General features: G+C 44.5%; 1 protein-coding gene across 8 annotated transcripts in view; it reads left to right on the top strand.

The window, feature by feature from the left end:
• Positions 1–11837, top strand: part of LOC105889794 (zinc finger protein DPF3) — a 32090-nt gene extending 20253 nt beyond the window's left edge. For 2 of the 8 annotated variants that reach the window (XM_031581050.2, XM_031581054.2), the window contains exons 8-12: positions 1230–1370; positions 1692–1820; positions 9710–9822; positions 10909–10990; positions 11087–11837. In XM_031581050.2, coding sequence (XP_031436910.1) covers positions 1230–1370; positions 1692–1820; positions 9710–9822; positions 10909–10990; positions 11087–11154 — 533 coding nt within the window. In that variant the 3' untranslated portion in view covers positions 11155–11837. Of the gene's footprint in view, positions 1–1229; positions 1371–1691; positions 1821–4110; positions 4970–6742; positions 8722–9709; positions 9823–10908; positions 10991–11086 lie in introns of those variants that run through there. The other 6 variants (XM_031581053.2, XR_004165202.2, XR_004165203.1 and 3 more) reach the window with 6 other exon arrangements.
• Positions 11838–13235: the final 1398 nt, after the last annotated feature.

Genomic DNA, 13235 nt, shown 5'->3' with positions numbered 1-13235 from the left:
GGCGGTGTTGACAGCTTCCTGTGTTAGGTATCATGGGAAAAGAGTCATGCTGTACGATCGCATGCGGTGGCATCGGCCTGCCTTTTAACGTCCTAATCTGTTGTTGCGATGTGCATCTTAAAGTAATTTCCTCTGGTATGTCCTTGCACTGGAACTCTTCATATGAAGCAGCCATACCTGTTGTCGATGGGCGTTTGATGTTTGAGCTGCCTCATAACTGAGGAAGAGAAGTTCAACTAAAGCCCAAACATGACAAAGGATCCTGTGTGTGTGTGTGTGTGTGTGTGTGTGTGTGTTTGTGCGTGCGTGCGTAGATGTGTGCTATTTAGTTTGTTATGAACAGCAAAGAGTTTTCTTTGCTTGAAAGAAACTCTGTCTTCAACCAGTCAATCTTCAACCTGATTACAAGCGTACTCTGGCAGTAATCTTGCGTACTCTTGACAGTAGTTAGGCCATATTGCATAGTTAAAAGAATCAAGTACTGGTGGTATTATCTCTCTGCGATTTGATCTATTGGTATTCCCACAGCGGGACACCATAGATAATCCCATAGATATCCTGTTTATAATAGTCATCTGTAGAATATTCAGCTGTATATATGTCCAACTGCATGATGCAGTAGATGCACATTGCTTAATGCAGACCATATTTCTTTCATAGCCAGTATTATTGAAAATTTGTACTATCCGGTATATGAATCCCAGCTGTTTTGAAATATTTAACTAACTATTTCATGACCTTTCTTGACCAGAAGGATATACAACAAAATGAACCGATAAAATGGTGACTTCTGGATGACTTAAAACCCCAACAGAAACAGCCCACTACACACTAAACCTGCAGTAAACACTGAACAATGTTTATAGACTAAGACAAATGCTGTGCATGTAAGCAGTACTTTCTGTTCAGGTTTAAATCTGCCACCAAACACTTTGCCCAGAACATTCTCCCGCAGTGCAATTTAACTTTACCACAAACTAAACAGTGCAGGTATTTATAGTATAACCTCTGCACCTCCCTTTTCACTTAACCCATCATGGCTTTGATCGCTACAGTAGATCAACCAGTGCTAATTTAAGTCGGCTCTAAACAGACAAAATGGTGGTTGACAAACACACTGGGCAAAGACGTCTTTGGTCATTAAACTTGGACAGGGGTAAAGAATATTCTTAAAAAAAAAAAAAAAAGAGTTGAGTTGTGGATCTGACTGGGTTCTCTTGGTTCTGCAGTCTGCGGGAAACGCTACAAGAACCGGCCGGGTCTGAGCTACCACTACACCCACACCCACCTGGCCGACGAGGAGGGGGAAGAGGAGCAAGAGACCGAGATGCCACAATCACCCCCCTCCCATCGTCCCGACAACCACAAACGTAAGTGCCCAGAGGTGGCCAACTGCAGTAAGCTCCACGCTGGTCAACGATGTTTATGTCTTCACTCATGTCGTCAGACTGAAATGGCTGTGGAACATGTGTGTTTCGCTTCAGCTAAGGAATGTTCCAGCCTATTCTATTTTTGATTACATTTCAATCGAGTGACGTAGCTAAGCAAGCTGTTCCTTATAGACTGCACCTACATGGATAAATATGTATCCTTTAACCATACAATTAACTGAAGTTAGCTGACTGAAATAAAATATTTTATTAGAGGAATGTCAAGTGAACATTCCCATTTTCCCTGTCTTTCCCCAACAGCTCAGAAGGGGCCTGACGGTACCATCATTCCCAACGACTACTGTGACTTCTGCCTGGGCGACTCGGTCTCCAACCGGAAGACGGGACAGGCGGAGGAGCTGGTGTCCTGCTCGGACTGTGGACGCTCCGGTGAGTGACCTCTGGCTCTCTGTCGCCCTGAGCGTGCTCAGTCTGGCTCTCAGGGCTTCCCACTTGGGTAGTTCATGACCAAACCAGGCAGTAGAATTTCTACACCCCCAGTACTGGGTTTTCACACAGCAGTCAAGCACACCTCCATACATGGGAAAGGGTCTTTGGTCATTAAGTGGCTTGGCATTGCAGCAGTGACAATAACGCCATTGAAGCATATCAAAAACTGTGTGATGACTGCTGAGTGAAAACTATATCCTGTTTATTCACTTATGAAAGATTTGAAAGAGCGTTCAAAATGTCTGAAATAAGAAGTGGACAGACTTTGTCCACTTTGCAATATCATGTTGGTCAGAAGGCATCATGCAAGCTACACACAATGCAGGAAAAGCATGGGGAAAAAGGGAGAAGGGTAGCTATTCCATTGAATTTCGTCATAACCCAAAGAAAAACAATCGCAAATATACACATACATCCATTTAGTAATAATAATCATATCTGAAAATTCACACAATTTGAGTCCCTCTGTGATGTGTAGAGAAATTGTGAGGAATCATCATTACGTGGACAGAAACACATCTTCACATTAGTACATAAAAGGACTGCATGCATGGTCACGTCTCGGTTCATGTGCCAAACTTTTCCTGCGCCTCAAAGTTTCAAGGTTCCAAAAGTCTTTAAAACTTTAAATCTGTCTGGGGTTTGCTGTAGTCTCTCAGACCCCAGACACTCGAATGAAATCGGTAATGCTCTCCCGGTGAGCACCGGGGAGAGCCAAGTCTGTTTGTGTTGTAGTGGAAATCCATGGCACGAACCTTTTTGCTCATTCAGAATCCATGTGTGTTTGTTTGCATCCCATCAATACTATGCAAGTGTGCCATTTGTACATTTCTTTTCTGCTTTTGTTTGTAAACATCTTGATGGAGCCAGCTAAAAGAGTATGGTGCTGAGGTGTATGGACTTTGCTGCCTTTTACACAATTGGCAGTGAAAAATAATGTAGGGGAATTTATAAAGAACGCAGTGATGGGGGGGGGGGGGAAATCCCTTTGAAATGTGTTTGGTGTTATGATGGGATAGAATTATTTATTTAATTGTGTGAGTGAACACAGCTGTGGGGTTTCATACTTGCACAGCATGGGTTTGGTCTATTCCATCGATAACATGTTCTCTCATGAACCTGCCACATAAACCTCACTAGATCTTACTGTAACGTAACTGTAACTCTAAAGAGAGAATGGGGGTTAACATGAAGCTATAGTTTGCCTGGAAGTCTTGACCTCCAGTGGAAACCAATTAGAATTCATGTCCCCACTGCATGCTTGAAGAATAACATGGGCTCAAACTAGTCTGAATAGCTTCCATATCACTCATATTTGATCTGTTATTGCCAGACTCTTGTAGTGACTTGCAGCTTTTTTTGTTATTGGTTCTTCCATCTCTGGTCTAAGACTTGCTCTCCTTTGTACACACCAAGAGGTACAAATGTAGAGTAGTGAGAGGCTGTTTGACCGTGATGACCTGGGGTCAGGTAGAGCTTTAGTGCCTCTGGAGCTCTCATAGTCTTTGTAAAATGATCCAAACCGTTTACTCAAAGATGCCAATTGAGACCTAATTCACACAAGCACATAAATGTCTTGGCTGAATTATGCCACATGCGGGCCTTTTCAATTTCAGTTTAAACCATCATCGCTTTGTTGGGTTTTTGTTGTTTTTTTGGAAAATCACACCTACAATTTTTGTTCTTTCATTTTATTCTTTGATTTCTGATTTCTGTGCTTTTACCCTCACTTCCATGTTCTCGAAAGCAACGCTCTGTTTGGAAAAGCCGCGGTTCTGTCCACACCAATGGTTAATTCACTCAACATCCCCGTATTACGAAAGAAGCTTCAATTATTTGGTCCACTTCAGACCAACACCTTTTCTTTGGCCTGTCAACTCCAGCATAGGAGCTGTAAGACTTGCCAACACACACAGTCCCAAAACGTTGAGACTAGTACTACTGAAATTGTCCCATGACTCCCTGACCTCTGTATAAGTGCTACCAGCTGGAGAGGCTAGGCATGGTGTTGTATGCATGCATTGTGTGTGTGTGTGTGTCTGTGTGTGTGTGTGCTTATGCGCATGAGAGTTAGGCCTTGACTGCAGTGTGTGTTGTGTGCGTAACTGTGTGTGTGTGAGAGACCTTGCTGACTGGAGCATGTATTATGTACATGTATGAGAGAGGCCTAGTGTTTAGTATTAGAAGTGTTTTTTTGCCCTGATGCTGATGTGTCCGTCATGCATGTCAGCTGCTCGTGCGAGGCGGCCAAAGGACAAGAGGAGGAGGAGGAGGAGGAGGACACGCGGCGTGCCGGAAGTGTTCAGGGACACGTCAGAAAGCGAAGCATCCACGTTTCACGGCTTCGAAGACGACGAGCTGGCCAACCTCCTATCAGACGACCGCACGGGCTCACCTCAGTGCAGACAAACAAGTTAAACAAGGAGAAAAAAACACACACAAAGAAAACAATGAAAGAGGCGAAAATTAAGAGTAAGAACTTTCCAGAAAAGAAAATCACTTTTGAGGAAAAACAACTCCCTCGTGCAGAAGAGGCCTCGTGGCAGTATTTTGGATCTTTTTATGTTGCAGTAGGTCATTAAAAACAGTATTGAAAACCCTCCTTTGATCACCATTGACTTCACTGTTTGTTTTTATGAAGACACCCTTGGCCTTTTAATATGCTAGGAATGTTGTTTTTAAAAGCTTAACTCCCAGCAATTGACAACTTGATTACCGAACGATGGAATGAGTATTTGTGAGGGACAATGGAGCCCATTCTTTTCTCTGTTCTTCTACACAGAGGGGGTTTTCAAGCGACAGATTTAAGGATATAACGTCCAAGGCCCATATAGGATAAACAGCCCACAATGAGGAATTCAGCAATTTCAATAAAATATTGACAATGCGGCCAAACCACGAAACCTCTGTGGAAAAACCGACACAATATATCTATGCCTTCAACCTTGCTTCGTTTACCTCTGGATTAACATTGATATTTATAACATGGAAAATTGAGACTTGGACACACTGGCCAATCAGGAGACAGAGAGGGAAATGTGCACAGGGACTATTCCGTCCAGAAGCATGGGAGGACGGGTAGCTGCGAGGTAAGCGCCTGTCGGCATTTCCTTGTCTCTCTCTAGGGTGCCAGTAAAACAATGTCAGAGATTCTTATAGGATAAAATATGATGTGTTAGAAGACGGCATATTTATGGTCTCATTCAGTAAATGTAAGAAAAATATCATATTATAATCTCAACCAGTAAATATAATTCCATATTGGGTTTTTTGTTTTTTTGTACTACATTACAGGATGACAGGTTATTCAAATAGACTATACCAGAGAAGTTTATGTGTAAGCCAGTTTTGCAGATCTGTTTTTCAAGTTTGGAAAAACTACAGAGCCAGGGTGACCAGGTGTCCCACGATGCGTTGCACTGCGCAGCATTTTGACCCATTCTGCATATTGAGATCGTGCTGCATTGTTATTGGTCATTTGGATTTTAATTGTCAGAAATTCGAACACATTGATGAGCAACCCGGCTCATACAAATGCAGCATAGCCAAGCTTTTCTCCAAGCCTGTCATCCGATTGGCTAAGAATGACCGCCTTCACTGTTCTCTTAAGAGGCTGTGAGGACCGTCAATCAAATGTGCAGACGTGGGGTTGGTGAACTCCTCTGCCATGTCAGAAAAAACAAACTGACACAGCTGCTTACAAGCTGAAAGGCAGAATACAAATGTTTCTTATTCAGTTAGATAGACACTATAATCAAAGTTTTAGGTTACCTCTCAGCATTGGTAACATGTCCCACATTGTCCCACACAAACGTAGTACTCGTCTCACTTTCGGTCTGTTTGCATCTGGTCACCCTACACAGGCCTCATTCATTCGTTGAAAAGGAACAATGGACCTCATTCTCGAACATATAGTGTCTTCTTAAATATCTTCTTACGAACTTCGTAAGACCAACCCTAAGAAAGATCCCCGCCGGATTCATGAACGAGTGGAAATCTGTTCTTAAACCGCCAAAGTGTTTCTTAAATTGAACGACGTTCTCGTACACCTGTATTTGCATACATAAACGCCCCGCCAGCTCCTTATAAGGGCATACAACAACAGGGCCGTGTGCCTGTGGACTCTGTGTGCAATGTGAAAGCAACTTGAGACTGATCAAAATCATGTCAGAGTGGAAAGCGAACACTGGTGGTGCACCGGCCAGTAAACGCAGACTTAACTCTACCGGTGCAGAGGTGCTGTTGCAGGAAGTAGAGGTGTCCATTCTATTCCACTATGGCTATATCCACGCGATTTAGTTTAGTGCTTATTTATTTATTCACTGCCATTTGCAGTGTTCGTGTAGTGCTTTTATTTATTTTAGGACATCACAATGTCTCGGAGAATCATGACTATATGTAAATGTGAAACGTAATTGTTAATGATACAAATATTCTTGTATTTATTATTATAATTATTTAAATCCGAGGATGTCTGTAGTATTGATGTGAACGCAATCACCAATGATTTCTCACAAATTTAGCCCTTAAGAACATGGGCGCACTCCAATCTATGATTTCTTCTTAATTTCTTCTTAACTTTTTCTTAACTGCGTTCAAGAATGAGGCCCAATGACAGTATCCTTAGTATTTCAAATGATATGTGTCGTTAGGCTAATGAATATCAGAAGTGTTTCATCATGACCAGTCGAACGGGGTGCTGCCACATTGGCTCTGACCCGGCGCAGTGCCAGCTGCCCCCTGGGTGACCCCTGTTCTGCTGTCCTTCTCTTTGTGCCAGTGCTGATACTCGACAAACACTCCTCCCGACCTCCCCTTCCCCCTCTCCTCTCCTCCCCTCCGTTCCCTTGTCTTCTCCTCAGGACAGATGCTGCCATGGCCTCCTGGATGAACCCACCAGTCATTTATCCTCCGCTACTGGCCAAGGGACTGTCTGCTCTCCTCTCTGCCAGACCACCAGCCCTGACACACCCAGCCCGGGCCAGAGTTTATGTGGAGGGTTTAATCTCTGTCAGCTGTAGGCCCTGCTGTGGCACTCCCTCTCTCCCTCCGTGTGGATCTCCCTCCCTCTCCTCCTCTGTGTGGATCTCCCTCTCTCCTAAGAGAGCGCATAAACGACAACGACAATGATGATGATGATGGTGTGGATGGTGCATACAGCTCATGCCCCCGAGAGAGGCTGTATTTATGCTCCGGAGATAATTATTCTGAAGGGCACCTGAAGAGCTGCCAGACATCAGCCATTAAAAGGTAGACTTCAGTAGAACGTGTTGGCGGAAGTATAGAGGTGTAAAAGGTAGACTTCAGTAGAACGTGTTGGCGGAGGTATAGAGGTGTAAAAGGTAGACTTCAGGAGAACGTGTTGGCGGAGGTATAGAGGTATAGAGTATTGGCACTTTGGTAAATGCTGTAAAAACAAAACAAATGCAAAAATCACATGAAAAATACAGTTTCTTCATCAAATACTCCTGTGGTCATGAACATATAATGACATACACCCATGTTAGACAAATGGATGTCAAAAAGCACTGATTCTGGCCTCGTGGTGAGATTTATAGCTTAGGGCTTGTTACCGTGGTTTCAAGAGGACTGATTTACAAAGCCTGCTCATCATATTTATTTCACCATGAGACAATTCTAACCAACATGTGTTTCATATACTGTGTGCTGAAGACACCAGATATTTTACACACACACACACACATACATATATATATATATATATATATATATACACACACAGAGATTTCACACAAACTGCTTCATGCGCCATTTTAAAAAACAGATACAGGCACGAGCGCGCGCGCACACACACACACACACACAATCACACACACACACACACAATCACACACAAGCAGAGATGTTGTATATGTTCTGCTGGACTTATATTGTAAAGGAGCAGTGTGTTGTGGCTGTTTCTGGGCTTTGTTGATCTGTAAATGTCAGATTCGCTCTCCAGAGAAAATACTTTGAGGTATACTTTGATTGTGCCCTACTCACTGACAAACCACGTGGACTTGTAAGCTGTACACAATGTATTTTCTTTGCAATAAAAAAATCAGGGATGTGGTGCTGTGTTTGTTTTGGGGCTGCCACTTGATAGACTACTGTAAGTCGCTACTGCTTATCCATCAGTACTACTGAACAGAACTACTCTGTCTGATGTATAGTATAAACAAATATAGGCATGTGTATGTAAACATTATGAAATCAGCAGATCCGTTGGTATCTGTCAAGTCATGGTAAAGAAGACACCGGTTGTGAGAAATAAATGGTGCTCAAAGAGTTCAGACTGAAGTCCAAAGATTTTAGTGTTTCAGTGTAAAGTTTGTGTTCAAACAAGTGGTGGTCTTTTTGGTGTGTGTACGGACAAACGGTTCATGGAGATCATCGGTTGATGGCTGAAAGGATGATATGTAAAAGTGTCTGACAGACTTCCTTGATGGATTTCGGTTGCAAGAACCTTTCATCTGAGGGGAGCTGACCTCGAAAGAGGGCTCTTTTAAAAACAACAAACAAACGCATGCAAACAAAAAAAAATGGAATGTTTTCTCTTTTGGAGAAGAGTAGTATTATTATTATTAGTATTATTATTATTATTTAGTGAATATGCTAAATAAAAGACTGACATCCACATCTCCTTGGCTTTTTCTTCCTCTATCAGACAAAAACAGTGTGAAGTTCTAAAAAGCACAAAGGTAAAATACGTCTCTCCGACAAGGAGAACAATGCGACACAGAAAGGGCAAAAATTGACATTTATGCATCACACATCCTTAATTATCTTCATTTTACAGTCATGTAGCAATTCTAGGTGAAAGCAGAGAGAGACATTTCTGCGTGCCTCCTAAACCTAGTTTGACAAGATTCAGAAACGTCTTGGACACCACTTGGAGGGGGTAGTGTAGCCCTGCAGACTTGTGTGTGTGTGTGTGGGGGGGGGGTGTAGGTGTAGCCCTGCAGACATACAACCTTTTAGACAGACTTTGATTCTGTACTAATGTCTCTGGGACTGTAGGGGGAAAACTGGTCAATGCGCGACTAGAACATTGAGTACGTGTGTGTGTGTGTGTGTGTGTGTGTGTGTGTGTGTGTGTGTGTGTGTGTGTGTGTGTGTGTGTGTGTGTGTGTGTGTGTGTGTGTGTGTGTGTGTGTGTGTGTGTGTGTGTGTGTGTGTGTGCTAATACAGGTGGAACAGCAGGGGGTATACATTCTCCCTGAAGGAAACACACACACACACAAACAAATGGGCACACACAAACACAAATGTGTGTGTACACACACACACGCACACACACAGCCAAACACTGCAGGAAGTTTGAGCCACGGGCTTAACCAGACTTTACCGGGCAGCAAGGCAAACTGGCCAGGCTGTTCCCTGAGCTTCTCAAAGGAAATGAGCAGACCAAAGCTTTGGCAGCGTCTCAAGTGAAAGGGTGCACAAAACCGTCTGTTTTCTTTTTCTCCGCTTTTTTCTGTCAGACACCAAACGCCTCTGACTGCTTTGTGTCTGACAAAGGAATAAAAGGTGGAAGTGTATGATATCCACTGCAGGCAGGAGTGGGGGGACATTTTTTCTTTGACGTTGTGTCTGAGTAGCTCAAATGAAGACCTAATCAATCATTTATAGAGTGTGTGTGTGTGTGTGTGTGTGTGTATGTATATGTATATATATATATATATATATATATATATATTATAGACCAATCCATCCTTCTGTGCCTCTGTGCAGTTTACAAACTTAACTGCATATCTTTTGTCTCCCGCCCCCCCCCCTCTTTTTTGCTCTCCTTTTCTTTTCTTTCTCCTCCCTCTCTCTCTCTCTAGGCCATCCAACGTGTCTGCAGTTCACGGAGAACATGATGCAGGCAGTGCGGACCTACCAGTGGCAGTGCATCGAGTGCAAGTCCTGCAGTCTGTGCGGCACGTCTGAAAACGATGTGAGTGCCACACACCACAAACACACACACACTCACACAGTGGCACAGACACACACACACACACACACACACACACACCACAGACACACACACACACAGTGGCACAGACACACACACACACACACCGCAGACACACACACAGCGGCACAGACACACACACACACAGCGGCACAGACACAGGCGCACACACACACACACACACACCACAGACACACACACACACAGCGGTACAGACCCACACATACACAGCGGCACAGACCCATACACCGCAGACACACACACAGCGGCACAGTCACACACAGCGGCACACACACACACACAGCGGCACACACACACACTGCGGCACAGACACACACACAGCGGCACAGACACACACACACACACACACACACACACACAGTCACACACACACACACACACACACACAGCGGCACACACACACACTGCGGCACAGACACACACACAGCGGCACAGACACACACACACACACACACACACAGTCACACACACACACACAGACACACACAGCGGCACAGACCGGCAGCACAGTGACTTTAAAGCTCTCTGACTGGCTGTACAGCGGGCAAAGAGTGACGCACAGTGGCCATAAGGAGCACTAGCCTGTTCAGGGACAAAGTGGGTCAATAAGTCAGAAGCTGGAAATGTCAACTGGGTATTTTGTAACACTTATAACACCTATAACACTTAAATCCTCTGTCATAATATTAACAAAAGCCTATCGTGGAGATGTCACAGCTGTTCACTGGAATGCATTTTAATTTGCATTGTAAAGCAGTTTATTTCCATGGATACAATAGTTGTACATTACCATTGTCATTATGGCACCTGGGGGTGGAATCTCTTATATGTATTGTGCCACAGGACAAGTCTAAGACATGATAATGTCAGTCATTCACAGGGGCGACCAATTTGTCATTGCCTTGAGCTGAATCCTTTTTTAGACAGGGAGAACATTTAGTTGGAGTACTCTGGCGCGTCTCTCTCTCTCTCTCTCTCTCTCTCTCTCTCTCTGAGTGTGTGGAAGTTGATAGAGACGGGCTTCTGTTGTCACTCTCCCTTCCTCAGGACCAGCTGCTCTTCTGTGACGACTGTGACCGGGGCTACCACATGTACTGCCTGAAGCCCCCCATGACCGCGCCCCCAGAGGGTAAGTCAGCTCGCTGTCACACTCCCCACCCCACTGTTAACACCTCCTCAGCCTGTACCCCTCCAGCTCACCTCTCCCCCCTCTTCACCTCTGCAGGGAGCTGGAGCTGCCATCTGTGTCTGGACCTGCTAAAGGACAAGGCCTCGGCTTTCGGCGAGCCGTAGTATGGCTGGGCAGTGGAGCGGCAGCAAGAAGCATCACGTTCCTCATGGCACCAGTCAATACACTCAACCTTCAGGCCACATATGCACTCCTAAGGACATGCAGTACCATACAATACACAAGACACAACCTACAGAGGTCTCATTGGAACGAGCGCAACGCAACTTACACAAACTATACCTTCGGGCATACATCTTCCCCTGTAACTATACATCGCACACACATGCAAACACACGCACACACACACATACACATACACACACACACACTTGCGCAAACACGCACACATACGCACGCACACACACACAAACACACACACACATACACACACACATGCACATGCGCACACACGCACAAACACACATCCTGAAAATGCACCTATAGGCTCAGGGCAGACTTCCCTTCTCACCTCGTTGTGTAGTTGTGTAGTTGTGTAGTTGTGTAGTTGTGTAGTTGTGTGCTCGTCCATTTGGCAAAGAGACTCTCTACCTCTGCACCTGCGGGAGGACACACGTGACCACGAACCAGGATATCAGTGAATCACACACTACCTCACTATGGTTATCATCCCAACTGTTGTCATAAGGACGATACAGATGTGGTGAATTTGGTACATTTAGCTCGCACCCTCACTAGTCAGGGATGTCTTTGTGTGTTTGGGGACATTCCCACAATGCTGTATGAGCTGAATGAATGAATATACCCCCCCCCCCCCCCCCACACACACACACACACACACACACACACACACACTGTGTTTCACATATAATATGGGGGACTCATCTCACCTCAGTATTTTTACCCATCTGGACTTGCTGACTGTCATAGCCACGCAGGTCTCACATCACCTTGTTAGCTGGCAGTTCGGTCTCGGCATCCCTGCCACTCCAGTTTGCAATCAGCCTGACAGACAAGCGTGTGTTTCTCAAGGCGCTTTTGTACTGCGCTCACACACGCGCACACACCCTGGAGTACACCCTCACACACCCTCACACACACACACACCCTGGAGTAGGTACTTGCTTCTCCCCCAAAATGGCACCTAAATAGGTCCTACAGCGCGGTTCCTCCAGTGGAAAAGCTACAAGTCTCTAAAATGGCCCACGAGTTCCTGCAGTGGAAAAGCACATTAACTCAGCTAGGTTTTTAATTTATTTTTACACATTGGGTGGTGTGGTGGAAAGATCTGATATTAGCCTGGGTGATTCTCACATCCCAGAGTGTTCAGGCATGTTTCAGCTTAAACTCTCAGCTTCAGCTCTCACTCTCTGAAACAGTCTTTCTGAATCCTCGGTCTTGTTTGTCTTTAAAAAAAATATATTTGTTCTTGTCCTGTTTACCGTACCTAAAAATGTACCTAACAAGATAGATTGCAGCACACAGATAGATTGCATACATTCCATTACAGTATAGCTCACAACAGTTACATTTTGACCCCAGCGTGCATATACATTTACTGTAACACATACCACTGACATCCCCTGTCAGGGCTAAACAACACACACTAACACCATCCTAAAATCTCCCTGTCCCACTCACTGTCATACCTCACTGGAAACATAGTTTCTAGAATATTCCATCTCACTGTGACTCATTTCAGCAAATTACACAAGACATCTGAACGAATGACTCACCAGAACAGGAGCGACCATCTATTCGCATATCTATTGATTGCCTGCTATTGCTGATGTAGGCAGACAATGAGAAGAGAAATAAATATGATAAAAAGACCTTGCATTCAAAACCTTGAAAAGGGGAAAAAGAGCAGGAACACAAACAGTCTGAAATGTAGATGAGTGCAGAATCGACGTGTGAATTTATGATCGTTTACTGGTGTCTGCTCACAATAAGGGGATCAGATGGTCTTTTAATCGCAATGGATGCACTTGGAAGTCACAGGGCAAGTCTTTGTCCGTCGCTCTCCATTTGAAGAGTCCATTTTAGTGGTCTGAATGGAGGAGTCTGTGATGTCTGTTGTGAGGGGGTCTTGTGTTCTCGGGCCAGCTTCTCTCTCACACACACACACACACACACACAGTAATCCATACGCTTCTCAGAGTGTTTGAGCCACGTTCCCAGCAGG

This window comes from Clupea harengus, chromosome 15, assembly GCF_900700415.2.
Source record: "Clupea harengus chromosome 15, Ch_v2.0.2, whole genome shotgun sequence".
Lineage (NCBI taxonomy): Eukaryota > Metazoa > Chordata > Actinopteri > Clupeiformes > Clupeidae > Clupea > Clupea harengus.
The sequence above is the reverse complement of the archived record's forward strand: the minus strand, read 5'-3'. Positions and strand labels throughout refer to the sequence as shown.